General features: G+C 57.8%; 1 protein-coding gene and 1 non-coding gene across 2 annotated transcripts; one reads left to right on the forward strand and one right to left on the reverse strand.

Annotated features, from left to right (window-relative positions):
• Window positions 1–123: 123 nt before the first annotated feature.
• PSMB3 (proteasome 20S subunit beta 3) lies at window positions 124–9380 on the reverse strand. The gene is made up of 6 exons (XM_062216293.1): window positions 9274–9380; window positions 8829–9013; window positions 5562–5669; window positions 2093–2270; window positions 729–823; window positions 124–240 (listed from the first exon to the last, which is right to left on the reverse strand). The coding sequence occupies exons 1-6, from the start codon at window positions 9274–9276 to the stop codon at window positions 192–194; spliced, it is 618 nt and encodes a 205-aa protein (XP_062072277.1). The 5' UTR covers window positions 9277–9380; the 3' UTR covers window positions 124–191.
• Window positions 9381–10093: 713 nt separating this feature from the next.
• TRNAN-GUU (transfer RNA asparagine (anticodon GUU)) lies at window positions 10094–10167 on the forward strand. The gene has a single exon. It is a non-coding gene; the product is annotated as a tRNA-Asn (tRNA).
• The last annotated feature ends 1674 nt before the right edge of the window (window positions 10168–11841 follow it).

The following is an 11841-nucleotide window of genomic DNA, read 5'->3' on the forward strand; positions in this document are numbered from 1 at the left end:
GGGGACTGCCCGGCTCGCTGTCCCCGCTGTCCCCTGGCAGCAGAGCGCGAAGCGCGAGGACACGCCCCCTGGAGTGGCTGCAGAGGGCGCTGGGCGAGCGCGTCAAAGGCCAGGAAGCAGGAGTGAAAGACAGGTTGCTTTATTTTATAAAAACAAAAGGAAAAGGAAAACAAAGCGGCGCTGGGAACAGGTTAGTCCATCCGGGCCTTCAGTGTCCGGGTGGTGATTTTGTCCTTCTCGCTGCAGAAGAAATCAGGAGACAACGCTACAGCCAGGCTGGGCCATGCCTCGGGCCTCCAGCTGTCACGCTGAGCAAGGGGAGCGCTAAGGCCTGGGGTGAGGGGGTGTGGTACGTTCTACCCCAGGGACACAAGCGAAGTGGGGGAGGAAGCCCAGGCTCCGGGGCTCCCAGTGGGAGGGAGGTGGTTCTGCACTCCGTCCAGTCAGGTGCCTGGTGACAGCCCCCATGAGTAAGGGGACAGAGGGAGTTGGCTGGGGGTGGGAAAAATGGTCCCTGAGCTCATGTGGCTGCCCAGTGCTGGGATCCAGACTGGGGAGCGCCTGGAACAGCGGGCAGGCCACCTACAGTGTTCTCCGCGTGGCTCAGCCCCACACAGCTCCCGAGACACCGGGGAGGGCAGGGGCAGGCTCGGGGCCCCCGTGGCCGTGCTCAGGGAGGCCGGGGTGCTGTGGCGGAGGGGAGAGGCCGCCCTGGCGCCCGTACTCACATGATGTGGACGATGACTCCCATGCCTGACACCGCGTCCCGGTCCACCGCATTCAGCATGGCTTGGGAGATGGTTTCAAACAGGTGTTCCGGGTCCTGCCCGCAGAGCACAGCCCTTTCAAACCCACGGCCTCGGCCCCAGCTCGCTCGAGCTCCTCCCCCTTCTTTGCTGTGAGGCTCTGGCCCCTGCCATGTGCCTCCCCGGATGCGGGAATGCCCTCCCTCAGCCGCCAGGGGGCTGCACCCTCCCCACCTTCCCCGGCCTCCCTCGCTTCTGTCAGGCAGGGACGGGATGGGAGCGAAGCCCTCCTCCTCCGCGGCGCTCAGTGCCGCTCAGCGGCCTGATGCCTCCTCCTGATGCCCCACAGGTCTCCCAATACTCGGCTCGTCCCAGTATGAGCCCACAGCCCCCAAGCCTGTTCCTTGCCCCACCCTCGGCTGCGGTCGTCCCGCCAGGCAGCTCAGCTGTCCTCAGTAGCTTCGGCCGCCTCATTTCTCCTTAAAGTGACCTAGTCCTCTTGACTCTGGCTGCCTTCCCATGGCCCCAGCGCTTCTCTCTTGGGTCAGGATCTCAGCACCTCACAGCCACCTGCAGGCCTTGCACTGCTCAAGTTCCTTGCAGTGAAGGGAAGAGTTTACCCAGTTTGGCACGGTGTTCAAGGCCCTTGGGAATGGACCCTACCCTCCACCTTCCTCATCCCCGCACCCTGCAGCCACGCCCAGCTCTCCAGGCCCTGCCTGAGCGTTTGTCCAGGCCCTTCCTGCTGCCTCCAGGCCTTCTTTTCCCTCCCACTCCTGGGACATTGTGTATCCCGTGAGTATTTAGCCATTAGGCTTGCTTCGGCAGACGGCAGTGAGCCCTGATGACACAACCATCTGGTTTCCTAGCGCCAGCATCAGTGAAGATAACGGCAGAACTCAACGTGTGCAGCTCAACGCTCCCTCTAAGGTAGCGTCTATTATTGTCCTCATTTTACAGGGCAGGTGACAGAGGCACGGGGTCAAGCAACTTAGAACAGTAACTAAATGGGGGCTGGATCTGGGCTTCCAATCCAGACAACCTGGCCCAAAGCTCGTTCTGCTGAGCTGCACCTAACCCCACACCTTGGTCATGTCTGGCCCGTGAACAGTGACAGCAGAGCCTTGTAGACCTAACCTAAGGAACCAGGGGGCGTTGCCACAACCATGGCTGGAGTTTCCTAACAGCAAGTGCTGCCCCCTGGGGGCGACCAGCTCCCGCAGCAGGAGCCCAGGACGTCCTCCCAAGGCTCCCTCCTCCCTGTGCCATTCTCCCCAGTGCCTCCCACAGAAACACACCTTGTCCTGGGCCCAGGTGGGCCAGCCCTCTCCAAGCCACCAACTCACCATGTTGGGCTCCCAGAGGGACTCGCACATCCCGTACATCTGTTCCGCGCAGGTGCCGCTGACTACAAAGTCATCAGTCACCATGGGGCAGCCGATGAGGTCCAGAGAGCAGATGAAGGGCTTATAGGTCTTCGGGTCCAAGCCGGCGATGACTGGCTCCGTGTAGTAGGGGCCAAACCTATGCAGCGGAATCCGAGAGAGAAACCGGAACTCAGGGGTGCGCACCCACAGCAGGCCCTTTGGGACGCGGAGGGAGGGGAGAGCCTTTCCCAGGGCCAGCTCTCTCTGCACACACACACACACACACACCCCGACCCCGGGCCCTGGCCACGCTCAGAGCCTGAGGCGCCCCCTTCCTCTGCCGCTCAGCTTCCCATGCTGCTCGTTCCTGACGCCTTTCTCCTGCTCCTGGCTTTGGGAATTCTGCTTTCTTCCGATCCTCTCTGTCCTAATCTGAAATCCTACACCACTGCATTCTCCATTCCTAACAGCTGTATCTCCACGCCTTTAGAAAAAGGACTTAAGGGGGCCAGTGTTGGGGCCCGTGCTGTGGCGCAGCAGGTTAACGCCCTGGCCTGAAGCGCTGGCATCCCAGGTGGGCACTGGTTCTAGTCCTGGCCGCTCCTCTTCCAACCCAGCTCTCTGCTACGGCCTGGGAAAGCAGTGGAAGATGGCCCAAGTGCTTGGGCCCCTGTACCCACGTGAGAGACCCGGAAGAAGCTCCTGGCTCCTGGCTTTGGATTGGCTCAGCTCCGGCCACGGCCATCTGGGGAGTGAACCAGCAGATGAAGACCTGTGTCTCTGTCTCTACCTCTCTCTCTAACTTTGTTTTTCAAATAAATAAAATAAGGAAGGAGCGATGCTCTGAGCCAGCTTTACCCTCACTGTGTGCACAGGAGAAGCAGCAAAACGAGGGGTTTTTACACCTTAAGTGCTCAGTTAGGAGCAGCTGCCCCCAACAGAAAGCATGAGTAAAGAGGCACACAGTGGCTCCTAAGGGCCTGATCTTCAGCTACAGTTCTTTAAAAAGAATTCAACATTTTTCTTTTAAAGATGTATTTACATCCATAATCCAAAAGCTGTACCTATGAAATTTATATTTATTAAATAAAAGCTTTTAAAAAAAAGATTTATTATCTATTAATTTGGAAGGCATAGCAACAGAGAGGAGAGACAGAGAGCTCTTCCACCCCCTGGTTCACTCTCCAAATAGTTGCAAAAAGTAGGACTGTCCCAGGCCAAAACCAGGAGCTGGGAACTTCATCCTGGTCTCCCACATGGGTCGCAGGGACCCAAGTACTGGGACCATCATCCCCTGCCTCCCAGGCACATCAGCAGGGAGCTGGATTGGAAGAGAAGTTGCCAGGAGTCGAACGGGCGCTCGATACAGGATGCTAGAGTTGCAGGTGGCTTAACCTGCTGTGTACAGTGCCAGCTCCTAAATAATATTTTTAAGGTGGGAAAAGAGATTGAGGGTAAGATGTTTTGTCTGGATAACAATTTCTACCATCACCCCCACAGAGTTTCATGAACAGGGGTGCCTGGATGGTCTCTCTGGGGTCCAGGAGAGAAGTATTTTCCTATAAAAGGGGTTTGCAGATCGCTCAGATTTGCCAATGACTGCCTCAGTCTTCCACGCTGGAAAATCAATGATTTCAATCGGGCTCAGCGCCTGAGACCATAGCAACTAAGGAGCCAACACTTGGGGCAGGCCTTCTGTGCGCTGGTTAAGATGCCCCGGGGACGCTGCCACCCCACAGTGCAGGGCCTGGCCCCAGCTCCCTAACGCATGTGCCGGGAGGGAGGCAGCGGGTGATGGCTCGAGTGCTTTGGGTGCCCGACACCACATGGGAGACCTGGATGGAGTCCCAGGCTCCTGCTCCAGCCAGGTCCAGCTCAGATTGATGCGAGCATCTGGGGACTGACCCAGCTGATGAAGCTTTTTTAAAAAAAGAAAAAAAAATCCAGAATTTCTCAGGTTGGCCTCAAAGTATTTTTATTCCTTTCAATAAGCATAAGCCGTTAAATATATACCTAAATGTGAGTTACGTTTTACAACTTTATAAGATTTGTCGGCTGGTGCCGTGGCTCAATAGGCTAATCCTCCACCTTGCGGCGCCGGCACACTGGGTTCTAGTCCCGGTCGGGGCCCCGGATTCTGTCCGGGTTGCCCCTCTTCCAGGCCAGCTCTCTGCTGTGGCCCAGGAGTACAGTGGAGGATGGCCCAAGTGCTTGGGCCTTGCACCCCATGGGATACCAGGAGAAGCACCTGGCACCTGCCTTCGGATCAGCGCAGTGTGCCGGCCTTAGCGGCCATTGGAGGATGAACCAACGGCAAAGGAAGACCTTTCTCTCTGTCTCTTTCTCTCACTGTCCACTGTGCCTGTCAAAAAATTTAAAAAAAAGATTGTCTTCCATACAAATCAGTTTAAAAAAATCTTTTGTTGTGGCCAGTGTCATGGCACAGCTGGTTAAGCCACTTCGTGCAACACCAGCATCTCCTATCAGATCCTATCATGATGGTTCAAGTCCTGGCTGCTCTGCTTTTGGTCCAGATCCCCGCTGATGTGCCTGGGAAAGCAGCAGAAGATGCTGCACCCACGTGGGAGACCCAGATGGAGTTCCAGGCTCCTGACATCCAGCCTAGCCATAGCTGTTGCAGCCATTTGGGGAACAAACCAGTGGATGGAAGATCTCTCTGTGTCTCCTCTCTCTGTTACTCTGCCTTTCAAATAAAACAAAACCTTTGAAAAAAAATCTTGTGTTGCGGCACAGCAGGTTAAGCTGCCACCTGCGATGCTGGCATCCCATACTGGCATCTCCATGGCTCTGCTTCCAATACACCTGAGAAGGCAGCAGGTGATGGCCCAAGAACTTGGGCCCCTGCTACCCACGTGGCAGACCCAAGCGGAGTTCCAGGCCCTGGGCTTCAGCCTGGCCTGGCCTGGGCTGTTGCAGACATCTGGGGAGTGAACCACGGAAGGAAGATCTCCTTGCATTCTTTGCCTTCTGAAGTCAATCCTTCCTTTAAAGATTTGTTTACCCATTTATATGAAAGATGAAGAGAATGGAAGAGAGAGAGATCTTGTATCTCTTGGTTCACTCCCCCAAATAGTTCCAAAAGCCAGGGCTGGACGAGGTTGAAGCCAGGAGCCAGGAGCTTCATCCAGGTCTCCCATGTAGGTGCAAGGGCCCAAGCACTTGGACCGTCTTTCACTGCTCTCCCAGGCGCGTTCGCGGGAGATTGGAAGGGGAGCAGCCAGCACCGGAACTGGCTGCGGGAGTCACAAACAGCAGATTAACCCAGTACAACAACACCGGCGCCGGTCTTTCCTTACTCTTTCCAGGGAGGCCCAGGGCAGACAGACCACAACCTAAGGACACCGTCCCATGGACAGCACCACCACCCTACGTGGCCACTGCCGCCCAGAGGTCCCCGAGTCGGCCGAGGCCGCGGCGGCACACTCACCGTTTCTCATACAGGAGGTTGGCCACCATGCTCATGAGGGTGTAAGGCTTGATCTGCCGGCCTTCCTTCAGCTCATACAGGTTCAGCCGGAACTTGAGGCGCTGCGCACTGCGGCGGGGGAGAGAAGGGAGGAGTGGGTCCCTGCGGGAGGTCTCCTGGTGGCCCCTCTGTGGAGCGTCATGGTGCTCACGCCCCCGTGCCAACAGCCTGGCAGGTGCTGGAGAGGAAAGGCCGCACCTGTCCCGGGACCAGGGCCATGGCCCCAGATGGGCCCACACAGTGACCAAGGCCATACCTGCCGGAGGCAAAGCACTGCATGGCGGCACAACGGGCCTGAGACAGCATTGGCTTCATTTCACAGGTGAGGAACTGAGGCCTGGTGAAATGAGCAGTCACTGCCCCCAGGGAAGCAGTCAGAGGACCCCCTAAAGAATGGGACCCGGTAAAGAGATGGGCGGGGACTGCGGGTGGGAGTCCCCCCACCCCGCCCCACTCTGCTGCCCGGAACCGGAAGCTGTTATTCGCCAGCTCCACCAGGACAGGAGGGAGGGTGGGCTGGGTCCTTGAGGCTTCGGAGCCTCCTGGGAACGAGCGAGAACCGTTTCTGACAAGTTTCCTCCCACATTCGTGAACCAGTCTCTGCCTTTTAGGAGATGCTAAGCCCAGAACCTGCTGCTCCTCAGGCCACCAGTTCTGGCAGCACCTGCCACCTGTGACATATATCCTTGAAATCTCCAGGGGCCAGCGCTGTGACACAGCAGGTTAAGCAGCCACTCCCAGCGCCAGCATGACACACTGGAGCACTGGGTTGGAGTCCTGGCCAGTCTGCTTCCAATCCAGCTTCTGGCTAAAGCTCCTAGGAAGACAGCAGATGACAGCCCTAGTGTCCCCAAATGTCCCTCTGCCACCCATGCTGGAAACTCAGAGGAAGCTCCTGGCTTTGGCCTGGCCCAGCCCTGGCTATTGCAGCCATTTGGGAGTAAACCAGAAAATGGTCTCTGTCTCTCCCTTTTTTTAAAATTTATTTGAGAGGTAGAGTTACAGAGAGTGGGAAAGACAGAGGGAGAGATCTTCCATCTGCTGGTTCACTCCCCAAATGGCCACACAGCCAGGAGCTGGGCCGATCTGAAGCCAGGAGCCTGCTCCAGGTCTCCCAAGTGGGTGCAGGGCCAAGCACTCAGGCCATCTTCCACTGCTTTCCCAGGAGCATTAGCAAGCAGGACTGGAAGAGGAGCGGCCAGGACAGGAACTGGTGTCCATAGATGGGGACACTGGTGTTGCAGGTGGAGGCTTAGCCCACCACGCCACGGTACCAGCCCCTGCTCTGGCTTTTAAATCAATCAGCCAGTCAATCTAAAAGAAATCTCTCCCCAGTTCCTTCCCCCTCGGCCTTCTGGTCTCCCCATTGCTAACGTAAGATCCAGCTCTCCACCTGTAGCTGCCCCCGCACACTGAACACATCTGCGATGCTCTCCGGTTCTCCGGTTCTGCTCCCAAGACGTTCGTTGGGCCTGCTCACCCCCTCAAGATCGGGGCCAAAACCAAAGCATCCTCTCTCCTCCCGTGTTATTCTCTTGACTCCGCACTTCAGCAGACAGCGCAAAGCAGGAGTCGACCTGCAGGGGTCGGGGCGGCCTCTGCGCCAGGCCCTGGTCTAGATGCTAACACAGGTGCCCCTGCTATCGAGGGCAGATCTGTTCCAGGATCCCGGCGGGCGCGAAAACCTGTGCACGCGCAAGTCCAGGATCCAGAACGCTGGATCTGCACACAACCCAGGCCCAGCTTCCCATACACGTGAGCTCACCTCGTGCCGACTGAAGACACTGAACGCAAGGTAGATACGCCGCACACGGCTCCACCTTACTGTTTAGACAACAACGTAGAAAACAAATCTGTGCACGTTCAATACAAAAACAGCATTTTTGGGACTGGCGCTGTGGCGCAGCAGGTTAAGCCTCTGCCTTTCAAATAGATAAACAAATCTTTATTTAAAAAAAAAGTATTTTCGATCTTCAATTTGTTGGCTCCACAGGTGGGAACTGTGGACATCAAGGGCTGATGGTGGTCCTAAGGCAGTGGGATGTTTGTATCCTTTTCTTTCTTTCTTTTTTTTTTTTTTTTAAGATTTATCTGTCTATCCAAAAGTCATTAGAGAGAGAGAGAGAGGGAGAGACAGAGATAGGGCGTGCTTCTATCTGTTGGTCCACCCCTCAGAGGGCTGCAATGACTGGTCAGAGATCCAGGCAGAAGCCAGTAGCTTCCTTTGGGTCTCCCACGTGGGTGGCAGGGACCCGAGCACTTGGACCATCTTCTGCTGCTTTCCCAGGCTCATTAGTGGAGAGCTGGATTGGAAGTGGAGCAGCTGGACTTGAACCTGGCACCCCATGGGATGCCGGCTATGCCACGGCGCTGGCCCTGATGCTCACAGTCTTCACGGAAATGCCTGGGTTCAAATCCTGGCTCTGCTTCCAATTCCAGCTTCCTGCTAATGCACACCCTGGAAGACATCAAAAAGGCTCAGGTACCTAGATCCCTGCCGCCCACGGGGGAGACTGGATTGAACTTTGGGCTCCTGGCTTCAGCCTGGCCCAGGCCTAGCCCCAGGTGTTGCAAGCATCTGGGGTATGAACAGCAGATGGAAGATCTCTCTTCCAAATACAATTGTTTAATTAAATTTAAAAAACGAGAGAAAGAGGCATGGTCCTTGTAAGTGCAGGTAAAATGAATTTCAGAGAGACGAGAAAACAGACGTCTTAAAAATGACTCTGGGTCCATAACAGGGAAGTGTAGGTCGCCACCAACACAGTGACAACTCCCCCAAGTCCCTTCCCGGCCATTAGCAGCGTCGTCTGCACACCGGCACCCTCAGAACAGCACCCGTCTCACTTCTCACACTCCCCCTTCTCTCCAACCCTATACCCACTGGCAGCTGCCTAACACACTTGGCAGTTTCCACATCAAATTCACCCGGGGTCGGTAACCTCTCCGGGTGCCTGCCTTGTCTACCAAGTAGATCTGACGCTATCTGGGGGACTGAACACAGACTTTGGCCTTGGCAAGACCTCAGTTTCCCCCTCTGCAAAACGGGACAGCAACAAGGAGCTGAGGATCCACAGAGCCCCTCCCAGAGTAAATGCTGGCAAGAGCCGGCTACCACGCAGCTCCGTATGGCTATAGCGTCTGGCAAAGTCCGGGCCTCCCTGGGGGTGTCCAGCGGGAGGGGTCCGAGGAGTGGCTCGGGCGTGCGCGGGGACCCCCGACACTTACACCGTCTGGACGTCGGTGGCGAGCCCGGCCAGGCCGATGTACAGCCTGTCACCCATGGGGAAGATCTTCTGGAAGTCTGTGGTCACCATCTGGGCCTGGATCCCGAAGCGCCTGTCCGCAGCAATGGCCACACAATTCTTCCCCTTCATGGCCATGACGGCCCCTCCGTTATAGGACATAATAGACTGTGACAGACAAAGCGGAGGGGTGCACGAGGGTCCAACGCGGCCACCGCCCGCAGCCCAGCCCCGGATCCCGAGGCGCCCGCCCTCCTCCGCGTCCACCCCGGGGCAGCGAGGGGCCGCACTCGCCCCTTGGGCCCCTCAGCCGCCCGCTCCGTTCAAACTGAAGCCGCTTCCTTCCATCTCCGCCCTCAACCCTCCCCTCAGCTAAGCCCGCTTCTCAATCCGTAACCCTGCGCCCTTCTCCGCGGTCCCCATCTCACCATGATTGCGGTGTGCTAGGACCCACGGTCGCAGCCGCCAATTCCAGTAAAGCCGATCCGGCCTTCGGCACTAGAATCGAAGCTTTCTCCCCATTGGCTGATGGGCCCACGCTTCCTGGCCATTTCGAATTTCTACTGGCTGTACTTGCCTGTCGGTCACCAGAACAAAGCCAATTGGTTGAGAACCCAAGACGGAGGCGGGGAAAACGGAAAGTGAAAAGTCACCGTGAGTGCGGAAGAGCCCTGCGTCGCCGTGCATGTCGGGATCTCGGCGGACTCCGACTCCCGGCCGCCGGGTGTAGGGGCCGGAGCCGTGTGCACGTGGGCTGGCGGAGGAGCTGGGTTCGAGGGGCTGCAGGCCCCGCCGGAGGCCCCCGTGGCGACGTTCAGGGTGCTGGAGTTGTCTCTCTAAACCCTTACATCTGCCGCATACCGGGCACTGGGGGTCCGCGGGCCCACAAAAGTCCCGATCGACACTCGCGCGGGGAGCCCACGGAGGGGCCCAGGGGCGCTGGGGAGGGGCGGGGGCGTCTCTGCGGCTGTGGGGGTCCAGGTGCTAAGGGGGACTTCGGCGGCCGGAGATGGTTGCGTTTTTCGGGGCCCCCTGCAGGTCCACTTCGTGTGTCCCCTAGTCCCGGGTCACTCTAAAAGATAAAGTAGGGCCGGAGGACAGCCCGCGCCGGCCCTCCGCAGAGTCAGCCCCAGAAAGGCGCCCTCCGCGCCGACCCCGGCCCAGCTCGGGGGCGGAGGTCGCGGCTCGCGCGCCGGCCGGGGCTCATTCCTGTTGACTTGGCTCTCTGTCCCGCCACCAACCGCCGCCGTCTCTGTGGCGCAATCGGTTAGCGCGTTCGGCTGTTAACCGAAAGGTTGGTGGTTCGAGCCCACCCAGGGACGCTCGGGCTTTTTTTTTTTTTCTCCCCACTGTTTTTGTGTTTTTTTTTTTTTTTTTCCTTTAAATAACAACCGCTCAGAAGTCCATTTATTATTGAGACGACAAGGCGGCAGTCTGTCTATTCAGCGGATCGCTGTGGTTGAAGATCCGTTGTTCTGCACCTTTGATGGGTTCATTTCCGCGGCCGGTCACCGGCTGCCCAGCACGCTGCTCCCAAGCTGGACGCGGAGAAGCCTAGGGCAGGTTTTGTCCCGTGGGCCACCACGTTTCGGGAGGCATTTGTCGTCGGATCAAGAATGTATTTGCGGGGGAGGCTGGACAGTTTTCCATCGTAGCCTCAATCGATGCTACAGTCTGGAAATACTGCAGCGGGGAGGGAAAGAGGGGGAGGGCAGACACCACCTGGGGGAGGCAGAAACAAAGGTGAGGGAGGAGGAAGGCAGTGGTGAGGGTGCAAGGCGAGGGGGCACTGCGGGAGCACCCCGAAGTGAAGCCAGGGCAGCGTTTAATGAGGGAAAGGAAACCAGCCACAAGTTTCTCTAGAAATTCACAGCAAGGGGCAGTAGCCCTAGAGAGGGACAAAGGACATTCCTTCGGAGAGAGGGAGAAAGCAAAGGTGGAGGCACCGAGGAGCCACCCCGCCCCTCCTGCCATTGTTACCATTTTAGAAGGAATCCTACTCTCCGTCTCTGGTTTTTGGCAGGCACTAGAAATAGATTCCCCAGGGTCCTGCCCTCTGGGGGCTCTCTAGTCAGTGATGGACACAAGGGCTTCCGAGTGGTCAGCCAGGAGACAGGGACACAGGGTGGAGAGGGCGCCCGGCCTCCTGGCGTCCACAGAGGAAGAGGATTCTTCTGGACCTCTCCAGATTCCGCTGCAAGGAACCTCTTCTGGATGCTCACCTACCCCTAAGCTCCGCTCACACCCTGGTGGGGACGAGCCTGGAGGGACACCGGGGACTGTGGGAACTAAGGGTGTGAATGCCAAAGCGCAGTGGTCCAGGCTGGCACAGGACAGGCGCTTCTGGGGTATCAGCAGACTTCCCAGCGGCTGTGTCAAAAGGTTCTGATAACCCCAAAGGCTAGGGGTGTGAAGACTTCTGGTTTGGGATGGAAATCATCAAATTGGTATTTGGGTCTAGTGGGGTCTTTCCCATGGTCCTTTTCTCTAGCTGCTTGCTGCAGGGATCACTTAGATTGATGACCCTTTCCCACAGCCCTCCAGGATTAACGCGGGTTGGGGCTGGGCAGAGGGGGTGTGGAGGAAGTCCCCTGTCCACAAACTGCTGTCCCCTCGAGGATGCCGGCCGGATGGGGCATGGGACCCAGACCTCTGCAGAACCTTCACAGGTTTCTCTTCCTGGGGGTCTTCCAGCCGGAAGGGAGTCCAGGACCTGGACTCCCCGCCGAGCTCCCCTCCCCACAGGGTGAGCTGATGTCTTGGACGCAGGCGACACCCTAGCCCTGGGGACAGGAGGTGTGTCCATGCCAAGAGCTCCCTTTGCACAGGGACGGGTGAACTCGCGGTCTCTTCTGGCAGAGTCTGGGGAGCAGGTGAGCTGATCTTCCAGGGGCCCTCCCCCCAGCCGGCCCAGCGACCACCTCCTGGGCGGAAATCTCCCTCGCCTTTCCCCCTCTTCCCTGCCCCCACCCCAGCCGGTGCGAGCTGGAGGCCGA

Source organism: Lepus europaeus, chromosome 18 (genome assembly GCF_033115175.1).
Source record: "Lepus europaeus isolate LE1 chromosome 18, mLepTim1.pri, whole genome shotgun sequence".
NCBI classification, from domain to species: domain Eukaryota; kingdom Metazoa; phylum Chordata; class Mammalia; order Lagomorpha; family Leporidae; genus Lepus; species Lepus europaeus.

What these genes read in the sequence shown, in the direction of transcription:
- PSMB3 (XM_062216293.1), bottom strand. An exon ending in AACCTCCTGTATGAGAAACG is followed by an intron (nt 2,271 to 5,561) that starts GTGAGTGTGCCG and finishes TCCGCTGCATAG; the next exon opens with GTTTGGCCCCTACTACACGG. An exon ending in GGAGTCATCGTCCACATCAT is followed by an intron (nt 241 to 728) that starts GTGAGTACGGGC and finishes TTTCTTCTGCAG; the next exon opens with CGAGAAGGACAAAATCACCA.